Source organism: Lepus europaeus, chromosome 7, assembly GCF_033115175.1.
Source record: "Lepus europaeus isolate LE1 chromosome 7, mLepTim1.pri, whole genome shotgun sequence".
NCBI lineage: Eukaryota > Metazoa > Chordata > Mammalia > Lagomorpha > Leporidae > Lepus > Lepus europaeus.
In genome coordinates, this window is record NC_084833.1 from 82,729,044 (window position 1) to 82,752,933 (window position 23,890).

A 23,890-nucleotide genomic window follows, 5' to 3' on the forward strand; every position below is an offset into this window, starting at 1 on the left:
AGTCTGGACTGCTGGCGTGTGATCCCAGAATAACCTTGACCTGATCGTTGCCCTAAGTGGGCTGTCAACTTCCTTTTTTCTTTTTTTTTTTTTAAAGATTTTATTTATTTATTTGAAAGAGTTACACGGAGAGAGAGGAGAGGCAGAGGCAGAGAGAGAGGTCTTCCACCTGCTGGTTCATTCCCCAACTGGCCGCAATGGCTAGAGCTGAGCCAATCCAAAGTCAGGAGCCAGGAGCTTCCTGTGGGTCTCCCATGTGGGTGCAGGGGCCCAAGGACTTGGGCCATCTTCTGCTTTCCCAAGTCATAGCAGAGAGCTAGATTGGAAGTAGAGCAGCCGGGACTTGAACTGGCGGATATGGGGTGCCAGCACTGCAGGCTGCGGCTTTACCTGCTACACCACCGCGCCAGCCCCTGGCTATCAACTTTAAAGACACAGGGAGTTTGCTTGTGTTGTTTCCTCAGCCCAGATTCCCTGCACTTCTCTCTCTGAATACGAACATTTTCCATGGTTCAGCCGTTACCCCGGTGCAGCGTTCCCATCAACTATCATTAGTGGTTTCTATTGCTGGTCGCCTCCACTGGACTGTAAGCATCGCAGGGCAGGGGCCATGCCCTCCCCCGCTGCATTGCATAGGGTACCATGTACGTGATAGAGGCCCAGTGAGTACCTTTTGGGTTGAGCTCAGCATTGCGGAGCTCTGTGCTGCGTGGGGATGATGGGCTCTCATGCCTCATGTAGAAGTGGCAAGAATGGAGCCCTTGGGGTTGTGAGAGTCCTTGGCTGTCTCTGCTGGCACAAGGGCCACGTGCCCTCAAGCACCCTACTCTGATGGAAATCTTGGAAGTTCCTTTTCTTTTTCAAGGTTCCTTGAAAAGAAAGCACTTGCCACTTTAGCTTCTGCGTCTGTCACATGAACGACATGATGGCCTGTTTAGAAAGGCCTTGTATTTGCAAAGGAGTCTCATGACCAGTTAGCAGTAACAGTCCTCCTAAGTTCTTGTCCTTTTGTCCAAGTCACTAGTCTGATTCGGAACTGAATATAGGTCCTCAAGGCCAACTCTTACACAAAAGGGTCTCTTTGTTGCAGGAGCTACAAAAGCTAGCTTTTAAAAGGCTTCTTTGAAGGAGAGGTGGTATTAAAGGACTTAGCAAAGTTGGATCTAGTTTCACACTGTGGCCTCTTTCAGTTCCAAGTTACCCAAGGCCCACTTCCATGGTGCTTGGGGCCCAGAATTGTAGGAGCGCAGACAGACAAGCCACTTAATTTGTTTTTAAAGATTTATTTATTTATTTGAAAGTCAGAGTTACACAGAGAGAGGTCTTCCATCCACTGGCTCACCTTCCAATTGACTGCAATAGCCGGAGCTGTGCCGATCTGAAGCCAGGAGCCAGGAGCTTCCTCTGGGTCTCCCATGTGGGTGCAGGGGCTCAAGGATTTGCACCATCTTCTACTGCTTTCCCAGGCCATAGCAGAGAAGTGGATGGGAAATGGAGCAGCCAGGACGCGAACCGGCGCCCATATGGGATGTTGGCACTGCAGATGGTGGCTTTACACGCTACGACACAACACTGGCTCCTAAGCCACTTAATTGTACATGCACTGTGATAGTGGCATCCTATGTCCTTGTGTCTGCAGTGCTTACCATGGTCCCTGACTCGTAGAACTAAAAATCATTGCCACCATTTACTGAGTTCCTACTACGTGCTGGCATGGTGGCAGACAGTTCCCATAATCTTCGTAGGAATTCTGTGAGGTTTTAACAAATGAAGAGAGTTAAGTCCAAAGAGCTTAATCATCTTGCTAGGAAACGGGAACACTTCTTGCCTGTTGAATATAATGGGATATTTTTAAAAGCAATATTCAAGAATAAAAGGTCCCAGGACCCCTATTTAATGAAGATTTACCCAACTTTCCTCCCTTAGGCTGAAGCCTCTCCTGCATATCTACGTGGACACCCATATTATTTGATCCACTAGGTCTCCGTGTCAGTGAAGACCCTCGTAGCAGTAATTTTGCTTTAACTCTTCTACCTAAAGGCATCCATCCAGTTGCCCCTTGGCCTTAAATCATTCCGTTAACCTTCCCACCACCTTTTTTCCTGTAGCATCTTTGTTTTTCACACCTTCTTGGGATCATGCCTGCTTTCTTCCACAACCCACTTCCAGTGCAAACACGGAGACCAGATGCATTGGCTATGGTGGAAGCGTGGCCCATCTAGGGTTGCTGCACACGTCATGATCCTGTTGTGACATTTTTGCTGATGTTGTTAGTTGACTCTGACTCTTCCCTGGCATAGGTCCCCCTCTGTCCCCTCCTCCCTGTCATCAGTTGTTCTAATGCCCCCTGAAGGAGCATGAAGTGCTTTGGGTAAAATCCACATACACCAGCCATCAGCTGCAGGTCATGTAGGCTCTCTAGGTTTTAGTGACACTTTTGATGAACTTGGGCTTAGAGCTGAGGTACAAAATGCTGGGGAGATTGATGCTGGCCCTTTCCTGCTGCCGCTTGGGTGTTGGCTGGCCTGACCATCTGCAGTGCCTAATCGTCTGCACTCCACCTGGCTGCATGCTCTGATTCTACCTGAGTCACTGATTCCCAGGGTGTCACAGTGTTGGGCAGTGCATGGCCAGACGCTCAGGGTTGAATCTTAACTTGACCCAGAATTAGCTGTATCACCTAACCTCTATCTCCTCATCTGTAAAATGGGAACGATGATGCTACTTCTCAGATTTCTTTTGTTGGATTGAATGAGAGCATCAGATTCCTGGCTCATCATTGTGTTTAGTAAATACTCCTCTCCTTTGAAGAGGTGGTTCTGTATTGGTATAGAGCTCACGGTGATCAGTGTTGGTTCATGTGTGGCTGTTATTTCCAGCATGAGAATGATTTGTGCCACCAGATAAGAGCATGGCACCTTCATTGTGCAGTCTTCAGGCGTTTCCCCAGAGATTTACTTCAAAAGGAAAGAGGCACTTTTATAGCAGAGAGACCTGGCAGACAGCACTTGAACCAAATGACTGCCACAGGTGACATCGCCAGTCATGGTGGACTCTGTCACCTGGTGTCTCCCGGGGAGCCCCACCTTGGGGTTCCTGCCACAGTGCGGCCCTTGGATCAGGGCGTGGAGAATCATCAGACAAATGCCAAGTTGAGGGCGTTGCACAGAATTGAGAGCCTGTGCTCTCCATACATTAGGAATATGAGTGACAGAGAAAGACAGAAGGGATTAGGGCGAGGTGGCAGCTAAATGCAGCATGTGGTGGTGGATTGGCTCCTGGCTGGAAAAAGAAAGTGACTCTGAGGATAGTGTCAGAAATCTAAATAGACGTGACAGATTGCGTCAGAGTGTGTGTATACGTGGTAATTGCACTGGCTTAAGCGAATGTCCTTATTCTTACAAGATACACACTCCTGAGAGTAAAGGGTCATGAGCTCTCCACTCTCAAGGGGCTCAGAAAACAAAGAATGTTGTATATATGGAGCGAGGGTGTGTGCTAGTGTTGGCAGTGGCTGACTCTGACTGCCAAGTATGTGGGAGGTCATTGTAATTCTCTCATAACTTTTCCGTAGGTCGAAAACATTTTCCAAATGAAATATTTAATGTTCAAAAATGAGGTCAGTACAGCACAATGTCAATATTGTGTTAAACTCCTATGAGTCTGTCCTATTCTCTATAATTTCCTGCATGTTTGAGTTAAGTTTGTTAAAGATTTATTTGAAATGCAGAGAGAAGGGGGGGCGGGGAGAGAGAGAGAGAGAGAGAGAGAGAGAGAGAGAGAGAGAGAGAGGTCTTCCATCTGCTGGTTCACTCCCCCAATGGCCACACTAAGCTGCACTGGGTGGGAGCATGGGATTCTATCTGGATCTCGCATGTGGGTGGCAGGCACCCAAGTACCTGGGCCATCATCTGCTACCTCTTGTGTTCAGTAGCAGGAACTTGGATCAAAAGGGTAGAGTGGCAGGGACTCAAACGAAGCAGTGTGATATGGGATGCTGACATCCCACGCACAGGCTTAACCCTCTGTGCCACAAAGCCCTCTGAGGTCAGATTTAATTACTCTCAGGTGACAAGCATTTTAAGAATAAATACATTCAATACTTGTGTCTTTAATAGACCACTGAGTTCTTAGGCCTTTCCTTCCCCTGGTCATGGAAAACAGCTGTCAGGTTTTACATTAGATTTTTGCAAGTTCCTCTTTCGTGTGGTGTAGACGTTCCGGATGGTGTGGTAAGGACTGGGCTTAACACACAGGAGAGGAACTCTTCACGGTGCCGCTGGGTTCCCTCGTCTGTTCGGGGTGTAAGCCTGGCCCCAGACCTCCTTGTGACTGTCTCTCGGTCCAGCTTCCTTTTCACTCCTGTTCTTGTGCTTTGCAGGCTGTTTGGTTGACACCATTGTTCACTGAATTGAGTCAGCCCCACAGGTGCCCTCTGAGGCTCACCGGCTTGGCTGGCTGTTCCCTTTGGCTTCAGGGCCCCCAATCACATATCCTGGCCCATCCATGAGATGGGTACACATGTTAACTGTCTCCATACGGTGAGAGGATTGCTGTATGAGGGGACCTAAGACCACTCATCCCAGCATGCTGAGCTGTGTTTGTTGCTGTGTACAACAGGGGATGGGTAGTGAAGCAGCTGAGACTCCTTGGGACGTCAACAGAAGTCACAGTTGCTTACGCCCATCTCGGCGAAGGCACAGGTGTTAGCCGTGATGTGTGCTCTTAAAAAGTCAGACTTAGCTGGTGAGTCAGCTTTGTTAGCCTTCACAAATGAATGGAGACTTGCCATGTTTGTGTTCCTGCTACCTTCACTCAATATCTTCCAGCTCCATCCATGTGGCTGCGGATGACAGGATTCCATCTTTCTATGGCTGGGTAGTGTCCATTGTGTTTATGTAGTACATTTTCTCTGTCTAGTCATCTGTTGGACGTTTCGGTTGATTCCATATCTTGGCTATTGTGAACAGTGCTGCAGTAAACTGGAATGCAGGTGTCTCCCAATACTTCATTTAGTTTTGTTGTGTGGGGATCACAGCTACTTTAAGTACATTCAGACCTGTTTCATCCTTGTGAGTGCTTGTTCTGTGTGCGTGTTTTAAAGATTTAAGGATTCTTTTATTTGAATGACAGAGTTACAGAGAGAAGGGGACACACACACACACACACACACACGGTATATTTCATTCGCTGATTCATTCCCCAAATGGCCACAATGGCTAGAGTTGGGGCCAGGCTGAAGCCAGGAGCATGGAACTCCATACAGGTCTCCCACGTGGATGGCAGGAGCCCAAGTACATGGACCATCTTCACTGTTTTCCCAGCTGTGTTAGCAAGGAGCTGGATTGGAAGTGGAGCAGCTGGAACTTGAACTGGTGCTCATATGGGACGCCGGTGTCACAATCTACCACAAATCTGGCCCATGTTTATTTTTAAGAGCTGACCCTTACCCATCTCTTCATGTCTATCCCATGCATTGCAGGTCTTCTTTGTATGAATATTCTCATCGAACTTGGGATTTTCATAGTTTTCACATTTTTTGTCAACCTTGGTATACAGCCATGAGGTGGGCACGGTGGGACCCAGTAGTTAAGCTGCTTGTTGGAACACCTGTGTGTCACGTTGGAGTGCCTGGGCTCAGTCCAGGCCTGGCTCCTGATTCCAGCTTCCTACTCCTGCCCACCCGGGGAGCAGTGGTGACAGCTCAGGTTGGATTCCTGCCACCCATGGGGGAGACATGGATTGTGTTTTTGGATCCCCATGTCCTTCGTCTGGCCCAGTGCTGGCTGTCGTAGGTGTTGACAGGCAGGTAGGATGGTGCTCTTATGCGTTCTCGCTTGCTCTGTCACTCGCTGTTTGTCTCTCTGCCTCTCAGATTAAAAACATTTAGAACTTTGAAGTTTATAGGTTGTGTTATGATCTGTCTAGGTCCTGTTTGTGTGAGAGAGGCTGTGTGTATATAGTTTACGTTGAGGTGAAGTAGGACTGTTTTTCTAATTAGATTCTAATGATTATAGTTGGTATGTTCGTTATTATACTCTTGGTTTTCTTTTTGTGCCTCCCAGTACAACAATGCCAGGATTTACTGTTCCTCTAAAAAACAACAACAACAACAACAAAAACTTCTCCTGGCTTCTAGCTTTTCCTTGCCCTGTCTCTCATCCAGTTTTGTTCAGTGACCTGTGCCTTTTGCTTCCTCTCTGTTGGGTACGGAAGGTGGACGTGGGGGCCTGGTTGAGGAGCCCGGCTCTGCTGCCCATGAGCCATGCCATCTCAGGGCTTCTCTTTCCTCATCTTTAAGAGGAGGGCAAAGTGCACAGCATGGGGTGCTGCCCCCTGCAGCCTCTTCCTGGTGGCAGTTACTGCAGCTTAGAATTGCCTCACTGGGAAGCCTCTCTACTTCTCCCAGCTGGCTGGTGGCTGCGTTTATGGTGTGGGTTGGATGGGTTCTGTTAACTCCCCATGGGGCCTGATTCCCTTGTTAGCCCACAGCTCTGGGGAGCACCTCGGTGCAGGAGCAGTGCTGGAGACCTACTGCCGGCCTGTGGGCTGGGCCTGTGGGGAGAGGAACACAGTCAGGAGCGAAGGGGAGCCAGAGTCCCCTCTGGGTGAGCTCAGGCAGGAAGAGAGTGCTGACCCCATGTGACCTCAGTGCCAGTGTGAAACCCTTGGCTGCTCCTCGCTCTCCCTGGCTGCCCCGTCCTGCTTCTCCTGTGCAGTCATGGGTACGGCTCTAGGCAGCAGCAGGGCAGCCTGGGCTGCCCCTCAGGAAGGAGTGATGGCACCCAGGCCCCGGGAGGGTGGGCAGGGAGACGGCTGCGGTGCGATCCTTGCCGCAGTGCTTCCCCGGGCGGCAAGCAGAGTTTCTGCCTCGTGGTCTTCCGTCATATTTGGTCGGACACTGTCTCTGCACTGCGGCCAGCTGCAGGTATTGCTCTTTGTCGTTCTGGTGCAAAGCGCGCAGGCATTCCTTGCTTTCTGCATGCTGTGACGGGCAGTGCCTGTCTCATGAAAGCCATTCCCTAGAAATGATCTTGTACTTGTTCAGCCGTCACAGTGTGGCATGAGGAGCTGGCTGGAGGCTGTCGTAGGCTCTGTTTTGTCAACCAGGGGATTGTGCAGTACGTGCTTACAGGGGTATCTGAGCACTGATTGAGAGGGTGTTTATGATTTAATTTAAAACATGGCAGCACCTGCAAATATTGGTGACTTGATAGAGGATGGCGTCTGATTTTGCAAAGACTTGATATTCCTAGAGGAGCTAAGGCATGCGTGGGTAGTTCTGGGTGTGGTTTAAGGTGATTTCTGTGTGGCCCTTATGGCTGTTAGGGGAGGTCAGTGGAGAGGAAACCACGTGCCCAAGGTGACCTCTCAGCTGGGTTTTGAAAGATGGGCCGTTGAGGTATGTGGTGTGGATGGGGCATCGGATTAGCAAATATTGGAGAGACCGCCTTCTGAGCAGAGGGAATAGGGTGAGGAAAGGCACAGATTTGGGAATGTGTAGGCCTGAACAAGCCACAGCAGTCGTGTGTTGGATTGGAGCATTGGTTTGGGTTTGTACCCTGGGCACTGGAGGACCAGTGAAAGACGGCAAGCCGGGGGAGTGTCCGTGTCAGAGTGGAGCTGCAGGATGAATGATCTATCCACGGGCTAGGCAGGTGGGGTAGGAGAGGCAGGAAATGCCTCACTGGGAGGTATGTGTGCCTCCTGATTTGATTTTGAGGAGTAAATGAGGTCGGTGGTGGGGAAGTAGTGTTGGGCATGTGAGTCAGGAGCTGCCCAGCCCCACGCTGCAGCTGACCGCCCCGATGCAGTGCCCTGGAGCCAGGCTGTGCTGTCACCCTGGAGGGCCGTGTAGGGCTGCAGTCCCTGCACCCTCCTGCTGTGCCTTCTCCCACCCCTGTGGCGGCTCCTTCCCCTGCCTGCCTCTTGACTTCCTGGATTTTGTGTGCTGTTTCTGGCCTGGGGGTACCTAGATCAATTACCTGTGTTTGATCTGTTTCTTTGCCTGGCTTGTTCTTGACCCTTCCTGGGCTGCTGTCTGTCGCCCTCCTAGCTCCTTGGAGAAACCACCTGCTCAGACCACCGTGCCCCTCCCCACCCCGTCCCATGTTGTCAAAACCCCATTCCCTGGACCCCTCCACTTGCTGGAGAGACTGGCCCAGAGAGGAGTGTGCAAGGAGACCATGAGTGGCTACAAATTCTGGTGCTGCCATTCACTAGCTTGGGTAGGGATTCCTGAGACGTTTTGCGCTTTGGTTTCCTCCCAGAGAAAAGACAACAGGAAGGTTGTGAGATCTCAGTGAGCTCATGGTTGGAGGAGTAGTTGGTGTCCCGTGAGTACTGGCTGCCCCCGTCTTGCCTTCTGACATTTCTTTCCCTGTGAACTCAGCTGGCCCTCAGTCTCAGTATCTCTTGACTCAGTTACTTCTCTCATTCTTTGTAAAAGCAGGAAATGTCTATTACTTCTGTGCCAGGAGCTTCTACCACTGCCTTGCGGACAGTTCCTGAGATCCCAAGCCAGAATTTGAAGCATCTTTTCCTATAGAAAAATGTCAGTAGTTGCTGAATACATGCACCGTGAGGACTTAACCTTAGGAACATTCTGGGCCAGGCAGGTGAAATCTTGGCAGTGTTCATTTTTATGACTGATAGGCGTTTCCAAGCAAGCAGTTTAACGATGAACTTATCAGAAGCTCTCTGTGTATAACCCGGGGACTGCCTGCCTTTCTTGTGTGTCTGCTGCTGCTCTCATGAGCCTTGGCAGGTGAATGACATGGGAAACATTGAACAGAGCCACAGTGATGCAAGCACAGGGTGAGGGTATCCCCGAGATCCTGGGCCATCCCAAACACCCTGTTTGTTTGCTTGAGAGGCAGAGGGATAGACAGAGCTACCATCCATGGGTTCCCTTCCAGATGCCCGAGTTGAGCCAAGACTGAAGCTGAGCACTAGAACCCAATCTAGCCTTCCATATGAGTGGCAGGAACCCAAATAGTTGAGCTGTCACTGCTGGCTTCCAGGGCCTACCTTGGCAGGAAGCTGGAGTCAGGAGCCAGAGCGGGGTATCAAGCCTATGTGGGTCTGATGTGTACTGCAAGCATCATTTAACTGCCAGCTTAATGTCCACTCCTCTATTTCTTACAAAAATGCAAGAAGTCAAGTTAAGATCCGAAAAGATCTTGAAATGTCTTACTCAACCCCTGCTCTCGCTTCAGCTCTTGCAGGATGGCAAGAACTACCAATGTCATTGTACATTTTATGGTGTTTGGAGAGTTTTTGTTATGCCCTCCCTCACGGGCTCCCCTTGAGATATCTTTTCATTTTAAATAATCATGCATTTTCAGAGCTTGGTGGTTTTTTTTTTTTTTTTTTTTTGACAGAGTGGACAGTGAGAGAGAGAGAGAGAAAGGTCTTCCTTTTTGCCGTTGGTTCACCCTCCAATGGCCGCCGCGGTATGCGCGCTGCTGCCGGCGCACCGCGCTGATCCAATGGCAGGAGCCAGGTGCTTCTCTTGGTCTCCCATGGGGTGCAGGGCCCAAGCATTTGGGCCATCCTCCACTGCACTCCCGGGCCACAGCAGAGAGCTGGCCTGGAAGAGGGGCAACCGGGACAGGATCGGTGCCCTGACCGGGACTAGAACCCTGTGGGCCGGCGCCACAAGGCGGAGGATTAGCCTATTGAGCCGCAGCGCCGGCCTCTTTTTTTGAAAGGTTTATTAACTTGAAGGAAAGAGTGATAGAGTAGGACAGACAGACATCTCCCATCTACTGGTTCAATTCCCCAGTACCTGCAACAGCCAGGGCTGGGCCAGCCAGGAGCCAGGGACTCCCTCCAGGTCTCCCACGCAGGTAGCAGGAACCCGAGTACTCCGGTTATCATCTGCTGCCTCCCGGGCACATTAGTAGGAAGCAGAATTGGAAATGGAGTTGCTGGGACTCAAACCAAGTGTTCGAGTATGGGATGCAGATGCCCCATGTGGCAGCTAAACCCACTGTACCACGCCAGCCCCAGAAGAACTTTCTTGATCGATGGCTGTGAGGGTCAAGGCACCTGCTGAGGAAGGTGTGCCCAGGGTCTTGCCCAGGCACCCCTCCCATCACAGGAATCTGTTCTGACAAGCCCCTCCCCCACGTCCCTCTCCTTCCACAGGTGTTAAAGATCACCTCCTCCTCATTTTGTGCCAGAGCCTAGGGCAGTTCAACTGGATGGCTTCTTACTGTCCCTTCTCACAGGGTGGGGGTTAGGGGGTAGGTGGTGGGCATGTCTGCCACTCCCATCTTTACAGCAATACCCGAAACTGCGCATTATGTCATCCAAAAAGATGTAACACTTACCGAGCAACTGGTGGGAACCCGGCGCTGTAGGAGTGCTGCAGTGACTATATATGTGTGTTTATTTTGTCACCATAACAAATCTGTAATGTGGTTGTTAATGTCATCTCCATTTCTGGAGTGCCTCGGCTTTGTAAGGGAAGTGACTTGCCAGCTGTGAGTCACCCAGCTCTGAGTGGCAGAGCCTAGGGACCTGGCACTCTCCATGAAGCATAGGAAGTGGGAGGGAGTGTGCCTGTAGTGGGTCCCTGGACTTGTGGCACACACATCCCATGGGATCTCAGTGGGTTCAGGGGAGCAGGGTTGGGTTGGGGGAGGCTCGGTGCTAGCCCCACTGCCTGTGTGTGTGAGAAGGGAGGGCATGGCTCTGGCCTGGGCCTCACGGTCCTGATGGTCTGGTCACTGCCATGGCTCTTGTGCATCAGGAGCACAGAGAGTCTTGCAGGTATCATTTTGACCAACATCACAGCAGTATTTGCAGAGTGCTGCAGAGGAAAGCAAGTCACAGGTCCCTTTCCAGAAAGCTAGGTTCATGGCAGAGCTCCGAGGGAGACCAGAGCCCCCAGCGTCCCCTGGGACCATCCATGTCTTGAGCATCCGCCTTCCAGGTGTAATCATCTGGGCTGCAGTTTGGCCTCTGTCATCTTGATTCCTAGAGACTGGAAAATGCTGGTTTGCTGCCAGTGATCTGTAACCAAATCTTTCTTCTGCCTTCTCTCCTAGACTGAACATTCCTTGCTTCTCTGTTCTATAGACTCCTTTCTAGGCCGGCTTCCTGCATTGCCTTTCTTCCTCAGACCCCCTGCCCAACAGTGGGACAACTTCCCCTCCCCTATTCTGCCCCTGCCCCAGTCCTTACGCCAGCCTGAACCATCACTGCCCACGTTCACCTCACGTGCTGTGATGCTTGGGGTCTTGCACTGCACCCTTTTTCTTTTGGTGATGATTTTTTAAGATGTATTTATCTGAAAGGCAGAGCAACAGAGGAGGAGAGATAGAGATTGTCAGCTGCTTGTCCACTCGCCAAATGGCTACAACAGTTGGGTCTGGGCAAGGTCAAAGCCAGGAGCCTGGGACTCCATCTGATCTCCAACATGGGTGGCAGGGACCCAAGCACTGGGACCATCTCCCACTGCCTTCCCAGGTGCATAAGCTGGGAGCTGGCTGGGAAGCGGACCAGCCAGGACTTGAACTGGTACCCATATGGGATGCTGGCGGCCACTTAACCTGCTGTACCAGAACACCACCCCCACTTTTCACAAGTTTTCCCCAACTGAGCCCCAGCTCTGGACATGACCGGTGTGGGCCAGAAAACCAGTTCAGTTTTAATGTGAACTCTGTGTGTGTGCCTGTATTCTGTCCTCGCTAATGCCCCCACTTCCTGTCCTCGTGCCGTGTGAGCTGGAGGACATTTGTTAGAAACAAAGCCACGAGGCAGTTTGGCGGGATGGGAGGGCTGTGGGTAACTGCGCCTTCATTCATCCGAATGATCTGTTTGCTTCTCAGGTACACAGATAAGCTGCTTCTCCCCGAGCTCCTTCTCCTGGCGTCAGGCCGCCTTCGTGGATTCTTACTGCTGGGCTGCCGTCCAGCAGAAGGAGTCCCTGCGGAGCGATTCTGGGAACCTGCCCCTGTGGCTGCATAAGGTAGGAAGCGCTCGCACATCCAGCCGGTTCACTTTGCAGCTGGGGAAACTGAGGCCCAGAGACTGCTGGCCAGGGGTGCATCTCAGGCCAGAAAACCACAGCAGGCTGAAGTCAGGGGCAGCCTAACAGGTTGGTTAGTCTGGCCCTTTTGTATAGCAGTTGGGGAAATGGAGGTGTTCTTGGGAGCTTAGCTCTCTGATGGCAGGTACCTCCCCCTTGAAGTCCAGCAGGCTGTGTGGCCCTTCTTGGGGTCTCAGTACATTCTGAGCATGGGAGTGGCAGAGCTAGGACTCCAGCGTGGCTTCTTGGCTGGTGTCTTCGCTGACACACATAGAGTCTTGGACAAAGCAGGGACTGAGTGGTGCTGAGCCAGTGGGCCGCTGGAGCACTGAGGAGCCCAGTGAGGACTCCGGGGAGTGCTGGCTGCAGCACGGCTTTTGGAGTAAATTCTTTTGCTCTCTGTTGGATCCACATACTGCAGGGAAGGGAGAAGGAGCAGGGGTCAGGAGCTCTGTGGACGGGAATGGGGTGTGTGTATGTACATGTGCACGCGTGCAAGGGGAGGGGTGTAGGTGGGGGATGCACTGAGGCTGGGCACTGAGGGACTTGGGCTGCAGCTGGTGAGTTTGTACAGAAGAAAACCCTTAGATAACGATGAGACTCGGAGACTCCGTTAGGTCTTCTCTGTGCTTATGAAAATGACTTTGTTTCAATCACTGTTTCTTTTATCTGTCATGGAAGCAAAATAGAAGTGGGTGTATCTTCTGCTATTGTCACCTGCTGAGAAAACACCACTTTCACTTCTAAAAAGCCAGAGGCTGACCTTTGTTGATTCTCTCTGCCTTGACCTGCTCCTGAACTCGCAGTTAGCATCTTTCTTTCTCAGAAGAGCCGTTTCCATGTGCTATGACTCAGCCTGTATCCCCCGTGTTCACTGCAGGCCATGTGGCCTAGTGATGCCCGATAGTGACTCCTTCCTTCATTCGGGTCAGGCCTGTCACTTTGACGTCCAGCCTGAGTATCAGGTGGCTCCTATGTTGGCTTTGCGAAACTTGGTAGCCGGGGAATGAACAATAAGGATCTGCTGTATGAATGGGCACTGTTCTTGAACTTGAACAACTTTGTTTGTAAGTGGAAACCCATGCTGTTGCAGCTTAAGTCCATGTGTCTTAGTAGCTTAGGAGAACAGAGCGCTCTAATCAGTCTCTTGGCTGGACATTGGTAGATTCGCAGAAGAGGAACATACCAGTCTGGGATTGTCTGGCGTAAGCCTTGGCAGGGACGTTAGTGATTGTGAAACTTTTATAGCAGGAAGAAATGCAGAGGTTTGCGTCCAGGTGGCGTTTCCTGGGTAAGGGAGCCTGGAGGGTTCAGGCCAAGGGTCCCAGTGCTGGAGTTCTACCCTGCCGCCCCTGACTGAGGAAGGGGGAATCTGCTAGCAGTAGTGGTAGGCACAGCTTAGGCCACCTGGTGTGAGTGGAGGTCTGGAGTCAGCAGTGTCCCTAGGACACCCACTTACCAGAAGCAAAAACAAATCCTTCCATTCAGAGCCTGAAATTCTCACTGTGGTTTTTCACATACGGTGTTCAGCACTCACTCAGAAATAATCAGGTGTGCAAGAAAACCAAGAGAAATCAGATTCCTGGGTGATTGACAAGCCACACATTTAAAATAATCACCAGGAGTATGTTCAAAGAATTGCAGTAGAATTGCAGAAGTGGGAACTATGTCAAGGAGTGAAATGGAAATTATGGAGCTGGGACGAGAGGGTGGATCGTAGCTGACGCTGATAGAGGGCCGAAGGCTGGGACACAAGCTGTGCATCCGGAGCCGCCAATGCCCCAGGCCCCGCCTGGGGCAGCCCACTGTTGAGTGGAGGGAAAACCGTGTGGGAGAACTCGGAAAAGACATCATGAGAAAGCTGGGTGGGAAAAGGAGATGGTTATCCCAGACGCCCAGGAAGAGCGTGAGCGGAGCGGGCGAGACGGAGCTTGCCGTGGTTCATGAGATCCTCAGCGATCCCGGCAGGAGGGATTTCGTGAATACAGAGGGGCCAGCTGGCCGTGGGCGAGGAGTCGATGGGAGGGGGACAAGATGGGAACAGATGGTTTCTCTAGACCTATTTTTTTTCTATTCAGAAATTTTCTCTTCCTGGTAACCAGAGATACAGTTAACTCAATGTTTGAGTGGTGGCTGGGGTTGGGTTATGTCCCCTAAAAAGTATGTTGAAGTCTTAACCCCCAGGCCCCAAGCATGTGACTCTGGGCATGTAGTCATGGCCAGTGTAACTAGTTAAGGTGGAGTCGTACCTGAGTAGGGTGGGCGCCTGCTCTGATGTGACTGATGCCTTCCTAGGAAGAGGATCAATTGGGACACAACAGTATGAAGACCCCTGGAGGGGGAGGACAGCCATGGGACCATGGAGGCTCGTACTGGAGCCATGGTGCCTGGGCCTTCTAGGAAAAGGAGGGATCCCCGCACTGAGAGGTTGCAGTGGGAGTGTGGTCCTGCTGACACCTTGACTTTGGACTTCCGACAGCCAGAACTGAGACACAAACTTTGTGGTGTGTGAAGCTGTCCATTGTGGGGGCAGAGAGAACCAGGTTCAGAGCAGCCAAGCCAGACGTGAACGTCAGCATGCCCTTCTCAGCCCGGACGGACTCTGGCATCTCAGCTCCTTTATTTCCATGGCTGATATCTTTTTTGAGCTTTTCCATTTTTAAGTACATAGCATTTGCCTTCTGAACCACTTTTAGGCATACGGTTCTATGACATTAAGGAGCTTGGCATTGTGCATCTGTCACCACTGTCTATGTCCAGAATATCTTCATCTTCCCATGCATCAGCAGTGACTCCCCCTTGCCTCTGCCTCCCAGCCCCTGGCAAACACCTGTCTGTTGTAGACACGTCACAGTATTTGTCCTTCTGCATCAGACTTACTTCATTTAGCACCGTGTTTTTAAGGTCCTCCTCCTTGTAGCCTGTGTCAAGTTCATTCCCTTCTAAGCCTGAACAGAGCACATGTTGTAGATCTGTTCTGTTCACAGACAGCCCTTGGCCTTTGTGCCTAAGGCCGCCGTGAACGTCTGTTCCAGTCTCTGCTTCCGGTTCCCTTGGCTGCCCTGAAGTGGAACTTAGGAAGGCTTTGCTGTTGGCTTCTTTGGCTGCTCCATGCTGAGCGGACTAGGGGCAGTCACAGCGCCGGGACATCTCCAGGCTCTTCACTTCTCAGCGGCGACTCCGAGGGCCCGAGCTGTGGATGCCTTGCCTGAGGCCCCACAGCCCCCTTCAGATTCCAGATGTTTCCACGTGTTATGGAAAGCCACAGGTGGCGGTGGTGTGCCTTCAGGGGGCTGTCCTGTCTCCTTGGTGGAAGTTACCGGCTGGTGATCTTGAGTGCATCCAGGAAGGAACCTGCTGGCAGAGGAGCCCACTGTTGGCCCGGGATGTGCTTGGGTCCAGAGGCCACTGGAGACGTCCTCAGCCTCGCTGCTCTGCCTTCCCGCGCAAACCCAGCTCTTAGGTTCCTAGACGCTCTTGCCGCTGGCCCCACCCTCCCCCTCTGCGTCACCCCTGTTCATCCATGATAGGACTTGCATTCTTCACTGCCTGGACAGCCCTCCTGGCGCCATCACCTGTCTCCTCTCCAAGGAAGTTGACCTCCCCTTCATGCCTGCATCTCCATGGCCCTCACTCTGAACTGGTTGCCTTGAGCCAAGTCAGGTTCCCACCTCGCCCTCCCTGGTCACTCATGGAGTTAGTGACAGCTCCACAGGAGACCCTCAGACCTGCCCCTGCCCCCCTGCAGCACCAACCTTTCCCCTCCCCAAGGGCTGGGTCCACTTCGTGTCCCGTTGGGGTCTGGGCCACACCCCCTGCCCTCCTTCCCTGTTTCTCTCCTCTGTTGTCAACCATTCTCCTGTGATCTTGTTCCCCATTAACATTTGAACCATGTGTCTCCCCTCACAGGGGAAGACAGGGGGGCCTGCTCTGTCCTTTGGTGTCTCCATCATCCTCTGCCCCGCAAAGTACCAGAGCCTGCACTGTCTCACCTCCCCTCACCACAGCCCAGGAGCGTCTGGCCACACCCTCAGACCCCGCCCCACCCAGACCACCCACAACCTCCCTGCGACTCCCCAGGGCTTACATCCCTGGTCCCTGGCCCCTCTCCTCGTGAGGGTGAGCCCTTGCCGCACACCCGGCCTCCTTTGCTGAGGCCTTTGTTTAGAAGCGGGGGACCTGGGGGCTCCATGCTAGGCAGCCCTTCTCCTGGCCATCTCATCCACTCCTGAGCCTCGCCTGCTGCCCAGGAGCCGCCCTGGCTAATTCCTGCTGCATTGCTCTGGGCTCAGCTGAAGGGCCTTTCCCACCTAAAAGCTTGTGCTGATACCTGCAGTGGGGCGCTGCTGGCTGTGATGCTGGGGACTTTGCAGAGAATGCCGAGAATTTGATCCCGCGGCATAGCCGGAGAGGGCGAAGTCTTAGGCAATGGATTGATTGCTCTGGTTGAACGTTTTTTTCCTGGAAGTAGGTGGGTTTGATGGAGAACATTTTGTGCTCTTGCGGGGACATGGAGAAAGATTCGTGGCTGCACTTTTTCTTTTCAGAGGGAATTATTAATAAAATATAAAGAGCAATTTGGAGCAAGTCACAAGAAAGAATTAGATGGAGGATTTCAGGATGGCTGTTTCCTCAGATGTTTAGCTGGTTCGGTGTGTTTCTCTGCAGTGATCCTCTCCTACCCCTGCACTGCATCCCAGGTTCATGAACCGGCTGGTATGCATGCATATCAAGCTGTACTCTGGGACAGGTGAAATATTTGTCTTCTGAGCAGAACTATTTTGTGTTCCATGGAAATAAAATGTCTGCTCTCTCACTCTGGCTGTGCATCCCTCCAGCAGCTGCCACGTCTCTTGGAGTTACCTTTGGGTATAGTGATACTCACCTTAGTTCTAGCTCGTTCTTGAGTTCTAAGGGTGTGAGTTCCACACAGACAGAGGCCATGCTTGGGTCTTTCATCCCCGCGCCCTGGGACACTATATCTCCTGGGGCACTCAGAACATACGGGAGCACTTCAGGAAGTTTGTTGGAGATGGGATTAAAAGATAGTTGTTTTTTGTCATGTACATTTTCACAGCTTTTTACACCAAAATAAACTTTTCTTTCTGTCACCCACAAACTCTTTGAAGTAGCCTTAACTGCAGGGAGGAGAGAAGTAAGATGGCTTATGTGTCTCTCTACAGAACCAGGCTTAGTTCTGCAAGAGCACGGTGATGGTGGGGAATGAGAGACTCAGGGTGTTCCTGAACATTTCTTTAATTCTGATGCTGAAGTTAAAACGTGGGGAGTCAAATGTCACCAAGGAAGTTATTTGGTGCAATGTTCAAGTGAATATCAGTGCAGATTGCGTGGTGTGGATATGATCTGCGGTGTGCTTTCTCCCGTTTGCTTCTTCAACGACTTTTCTTTCCCTCCTCCCTTTCCTGCTCATTGACTGTTGATGGCTCCCAGTTTGTGCTCAGGAGTGTCTTTGCTGGAGATGTGGGTGCATCTGGGAGGCCAGCAGGTGGCGCTCTAGAACTGCTTGATAACTGGACTTTCTGCATGTTCAGGTTTAGAATGTGGGCAACTGTTCTGCAAGATTTCTCTCCAAAACGGAAAAGTTGGCTTTTTACTAAAAACAACTTAACGGAGTGGGCAAATCTTACATCGTCTGAAATAGATTCACAGAAGCGTGGTTGGAGGGGTCCTCTGACAGAGTTGTAGGACCAGAGATTTCCAAACCTTAGCATTACCTTGGGGACCCTGTTAAAATACAGGATCCTGAGCCCCTTCCAAGCCTCTGGGGTTGAGGCCAGGAATGTGGCTTTGATGGGCTTCCCAGGAGACTGTGATGCCGGTTGGTGGCCTGGCGTGGGGCCCTGGGTGGGCACCGGCAGTGTGCAGCAGTGTTTCTGAAATTCTCTGTGCTTGCAGGTCACCATCTGGCTAGACCATAGACTGGTGGGGCCTGGGTGATGCTGGCCATGCTGGTCTGTGGGTCACACCCTGTTTGAGAAGAATTGGGACCCAGGCTCCCTCTGAATCCAGCCTGACACTTGTTTAGTAAAGGAAGTTTTACTGGGACACTGTCTGCACCCTGTGAAGGGAGGGTAGGGTGATTGCTGCAGGGACCGTGTGGCTCACAGCCAGGCCTGTGATGCACGGCACGGAAGCCCCATGGAGGATCACCTGCTCCACTGCCGGGAGCCCTGGCCTCAGGGCGCACCGTTCTGCTTGCATGCAGCTCCAGGGGCAGGCTCTGGCTTGTTTCCTTGCAGGCTGCTTCTCATTCTCTCCTGAGTCTTTTCCTTCCGTGCTCCAAACGTGTGCTCATCACCTGCCCTTCCCCAGGTCTCCCCCATGCAGGGCCCTTCCTGCCGGGATGTCGCCCGACACGAGGCGCAGGACCTTGGCGCCGTCTGCTCCATGCCGCCACCCAGACCCTCACGTAAGCTGGAAAGCAGCACCAACCTCAGTCCTGGCCGTTTCTGGCCCTCACTTCTGAGCAGACGCTGACACATTTGCCCCCTCTGCCTGGAGCTCCCAGACCCGTCTCGCCTTCCCTCCGTCCCCGCCTCCTGCTTGGCCGCAGTGAGCGCCCGCCTTCTCTCCACTCACCAGCCTGCTGCTGTGGTTTTCTGGAATGAGTGCTCATGCCCTGCACCGGGGGCTTCCTGATTCAGAGTGTGGCGCTTTGGGGGTCTTCATAACTCAGTGTCTGCCCGCCCTTTGTGTGCGTGCTCCAGAGCTGCCATAACTAACTGACCACAATCTGGACGTCTCGTCTCCAGAAGAGAAATAAAGTCAAGGTGTTGGCAGGGTTGGTTCCTTCTGTCGGGTGGGGAAATCTGTTCCTTGCCCCTCTCCTCCTTCCCAGTGGTTTGCTGCCTGTCGCTGGTGTACCTTGGATAGGAGATGCATCACGCCAGTCTCTGCCTGTACACGGCTTCTCCCTGTGTTGCTTCCAGTGGCCTTTTAGAAGGACAGAGCCCACTAGAGTCGGGCAGCTCCTAATTTGGCACAACTTCATTTTAATGACTCTGTCAAAACCTTGTTTCCAAACAATATCCCATTCTGAGGTTTGCGGTAGACGTGAATTGGGGAGGGATGGTGTTCAGCCCAAGGTACCTTCCAGCCTCAGCAGTTTCTTCTTCCTCATCTCTGAGCCTGTTGGTGTGCTTTGGTGCTCCGAAGGGCTTAGGGTGGCCCAGGTAGAGGGAAGAGAATGCCTGAATGGCTGTAGAAGAGGCAGAATTCGAGCAGAATCTTCACATAATATGGCTTCACGTTGTCTTCCAGTGCTCTGGGACAGGAAGACATAGCAGGTGTGACCTCTTGGATCTTGGATGAGGCTCCCCCATCCCCTTAGCATTTACATAGGCCGTGACCAATGCTTTTATGTTTGGCCTACGTGGTCTTGGGGAAGACTCTGCATTTAGTGGAGATGTTGTTGAGTCGCTTTACCTATATGCATCTAACATCCCAAGGTAGGTCACGCCTACATCAAGAGAGGACTTGTTCAGTTCTTTGATGAGGTGGAGGCAACTTGACTGTGGACAGAGGTTGTGTACGTAACCTTCAGGCTTCCTTCCATTGGGAGGTTTTGTTGTCCTGACTCTTCTAGAAACAGCACAGATTATAAGGGCACAGAGACTGAAATTTGTGGTTGGAACTGGTCGGCCGCCCTTGAATGGAGGAGTTTCCCTGTCCTTGCAGAGCTCAGCACTGACGTGGACGTCATACAGAACAGTTACAGCTTCTAGGGCTGTGGAGCACCTCAGGCCAGAGTGGGGCAGGCAGAGCTCAGGAACAACACCAGCCCTGTCCAACAGGGGACTCTCAGAGAACTCCAGTGTGAATATGTCCCTCATTTGGAAAAACAGGTCTTAAAGATTTTAATTTAATGCTTTTTAGATTCTTAGATCAGTGGAATTGATTTTACTACCTTATTACAGACTCACTGAAAATAGTCTTTATTTGTTTGTTTGTTTATTTTTAAATAGGGAAAAGTGTTTTACTTTGGAGGAACCCAAGAAAGGGCAAATTGAGTTATATAGTTACATAGGTAATCAGGGTACAAAGATATTTTAGCAGAAAGGCAAATAATCAGTAAGTTATACCCTTAAACTTTTGTTTTCCCAATTACAAGGAACTGTAAGGCACTATTCATTAGTTCTAATTATTGCACCATGTAGGTATGTTAGAAAGACTGCCATGGACCACAATCACTTTTTAATTGAGGAGAACAATTTGAATATGATTCAAACAGCTTTGAAACAAAAGTGACAAAAATACTTCACAAGCCCAAGCTACAAATACTTTCCCTTCCGTAGTTCCTGGAGAAAATGTCATGTTCTCTTGGATATAGAAGCAGGACAAACTCTGTATCATGCAATTATGGTTTTATGTTAATGGGCACCCTCTAGAGTGAGCAAAGATTGAACATTGCTTTCCCTACAGCCAGTTTTGAATTATGCAGCCAAATGTAGCTGATCATAGCCTGCTGGGTGTGTTCTTGTGTTGCAAATTGGGTTAATCATTTTGAGAAACCCCATTGCTATGGTTTAGATGTGAAAGATCCCCTAAAGTATTGTATTTAAAGGCTTGCTCCACAGGGTGGCGCTCTTTCAGTCCTTGTGGGTGTGCCCTGGAGGGGGCTCTTGTGAAAGCCTTAGTTTATGCCAAGCCACTTGTGGCTCCCTATGTGATCCTCCCTCTTCCATCCACCAGGGGACACTCGCCAGAGTCAGAGCATACACTAGGCCATTGGAGGCCAACCCTCCAAAACCATGAGCCAAAGTCAGCTTCTCTTTTGCTTACCTTGTTTCTGGTCCTATGTTATAGTAACAGGAAGCTGACTCATTCACATCTCCTCCTGGAACCTCCAAGGTAAGGAGGCTTCACAAAGTCCCAGGGCCATTGGTGCTTGTTTATCTCTTCCTCTGGGACAGAGATCCCTAATGCAGGTCCGTAGTCGTTTTGAGAGGCCTGTGAAAATAGGAAAATACTTGATAGCTTTGCTTTGTTTTAGCATTTACTTGTTTAGTTGAGCGGCAGAGTTAGATAAAGAGATCTTCCAAGTGGCCGCAATGGCCAGGGTGGAGCCAGGAACTCTATCTGGGTCTCCCATGTGGGTACAGGGACCCAAGCACTTGGGCCATCTTCCATTGCTTTCCCAGACACATTCACTGGGAACTGGACTGGAAGTGTAGCAGTCGGGACTCAAACCAGTGCCCATATGAGATGCCAGTGTTTCAGGCAGCACTTAAGCCTCTGCTGGCCCCTTTCCCTGACTTGCAAATCCTCTCCACCTTGCCTGTGCCCCTGGGTCCTGCCGCCCACTGTGATTGGCATCTCTGAACTCAGAGTGTCCACTGTAAAAAAGTCTGCTCCGTGTCCAGTGAACATCAGCTACAGGTTTCAGCTGTTCTACTGGGCTAATGACTGTATCTCTGAAGCTGTGTCTTCTGTGGCATTTTCCCAAATCCCAGAGAGTGGGGAAAAAAACAGCCTAGGCCTCGGCTTTTAAAATCTTAACAGTGGGGACAAAAATAGCGACACTCACCTGTTTTGCAGTGGGCATTTTGTTCAGGAGCTACTGGAAGGGACATGGGAATAATTTTTTTCTTTTCTTTCCTTGATTAGCAAGGAGATACCATGCAGTTGCCAGTTACTTCAAATGAGTGTCTGTTGGGTTTTTTAAAAGGCGGTTTCCAGTGTGGGAAGATTAGCTGGGCAGGTGAAGGTAGCCATATGAAGTGGTTAGTATGGTTAGTCCACAGGTGACAGGGGCCTGCACACTGTCCCGCAGTGAAAGCAGCCTGGGTGGGGGCAGGGTCTGCTAACCTGGGCCTTGCTCTCTTGTCTTTCAGTTTTTCCCCTACATCCTGTTGCTGTTCGCCATCCTCCTGTACCTGCCGCACCTGTTCTGGCGTTTCGCAGCTGCTCCTCACCTGTGCTCAGACTTGAAATTTATCATGGAGGAACTGGACAAAGTTTACAACCGTGCAATCAAGGCTGCAAAGAGCGCACGTAACCTCGACCTCACAGACGGTGTCTGCCCAGGTCCGGGCTTTCCAGGAGTTAAGGAGAACGTAGGACAGAGGTAGTAACTTCACCCCAGCAGGCAGACTGTCGGGGTTTGTAGTGCAAGTTCGCTGTCTTTCCTCCTGCCCAGCTGGGCTCAGACCTCCCATTGCTAGTGGATGGGAGGGGGGCCATCCCCCTGTGGACGGTCGCTGGGAGCCAGGAATACCCACCTGTCTGTTTCAGCACCTGTCCTGCTCTCGAGATCCGTCCCTGGTTGAATGACGTATCCCCATCGGGTTACAGGCTAACAGCCCACATGTAGCTTGCTTGGTGTGGCCTACTCCTTCCTGGAAAAACATAGAGGACCCTGGGGGCAGCAGAGTGCAGAGAGAGGGTGTGAGAGAGATGGGGAAGAGCAGGTAGTGCCTTGCCTTTCCCCTTCTGGTTCTTGTCACTGACAGCAGTCAAGTTAATATTAAAGAGCTAGCATTTCTGGAACCTTTACTATATCCTAGGCACCGTGTTGAATTCAAGACGTTGTCAGTGTATTTATTTATCCCCAAGTGCATACTTTTTTTTTCTAGATACAAACACCATCCCGTAGCTGTAAGTAGGAGAGCCTGGCCCTACAGCCTCACCCACATCCACTGAGCTTACTCCACCCTCCCCGGATGAGTTGGGCTAAAAGATTCTTTATCCTGCACGTTTTAGTAGAAAATAATTTTAAAAAAAAAAGCTATTAACAGTTCCTTATTCACAAACATTTCTCACGTTCCAGGTGCCAGGCATTGCTGTCAGAATGTCTGGATATTAACTCTCGTGCTAGATCTCTCTCCTTCCTTTTGGAAAACTGGCTTTCAGTTCCGGTCCTCTGCCTCAGCCAGGCTGGCTGAGGTTCCCCGTGGGACGGCCATGAGAGAGTCTGTGCGGTCCGACTGTCTCAAGGTCTGTATTCGTTTTATGTCCTTTCCTTCGCAGTTTATGGGAGATATCTGAAAGTCACTTCAAGTACCCCATCGTGGAGCAGTACCTGAAGACGAAGAAGAACTCGCACCGGTTAATCGCGGAGTACGTGGGCTGCCGGCTGCTGACGCTAGCCATCGTCCTGGTGGCCTGCGTCTACCTGGGCTATTACTTCAGCCTCTCCTCGCTCTCGGACGAGTTTGTGTGCAGCGTCAAGTCGGGGATCCTGCGCAACGACAGCAGCGTGCCCGACCAGTTCCAGTGCAAGCTCATCGCCGTGGGCGTCTTCCAGCTGCTCAGCCTCATGAACCTGCTGGTGTACGTGCTGCTGGCGCCCGTGCTGGTCTACACGCTCTTCGTCCCGTGCCGGCAGAAGACGGATGTCCTTAAGGTCTACGAGATCCTGCCTACCTTTGATGTCCTGCAGTTCCAGTCGGAAGGGTACAACGACCTGAGCCTCTACAACCTCTTCTTGGAGGAGAACGTGAGTGAGCTCAAGTCCTACAAGTGCCTCAGGGTGCTGGAGAACATTAAAAGCAGCAGCGAGGGCATTGACCCCATGCTGCTACTCACCAACCTCGGCATGATCAAGATGGACGTGATGGACGGCAAAACTCCCAGGCCTGCGGAGATGACGGGAGAGGAGCCCGGGAGCCAGCTGGCGGAGCTCACAGGTAGGGCCCTAGCGAGAGTGCCCACGCGGCCTTCGGGGCAGCCTTCTGAGCCCTGCCCCCATCCTTTAAAAACCATTTTCCTGCTGTGGTCTTAGGTGAAGCCCCTGAGGCGGGGGAGCTGGGGAGGGAAGAACTACGGCTGCTCTTACCCTAGCACTGACTCTATCTGGTGGCTCTCTCTTCCTTCTCTGTCGCTCCAGCA

The 23,890-nt window shown here is 51.5% G+C and overlaps 1 protein-coding gene across 1 annotated transcript in view; it reads left to right on the forward strand.

Annotated features, from left to right (window-relative positions):
• Positions 1 to 23,890, forward strand: part of PANX1 (pannexin 1) — a 48,494-nt gene that overhangs the window by 19,123 nt on the left and 5,481 nt on the right. Inside the window, exons 2-4 of the mRNA XM_062196885.1 lie at positions 11,841 to 11,980; positions 21,895 to 22,127; positions 23,030 to 23,688. Of these exons, the coding sequence (XP_062052869.1) occupies positions 11,841 to 11,980; positions 21,895 to 22,127; positions 23,030 to 23,688 (1,032 nt within the window). The remainder of the gene's footprint in view (positions 1 to 11,840; positions 11,981 to 21,894; positions 22,128 to 23,029; positions 23,689 to 23,890) is intronic.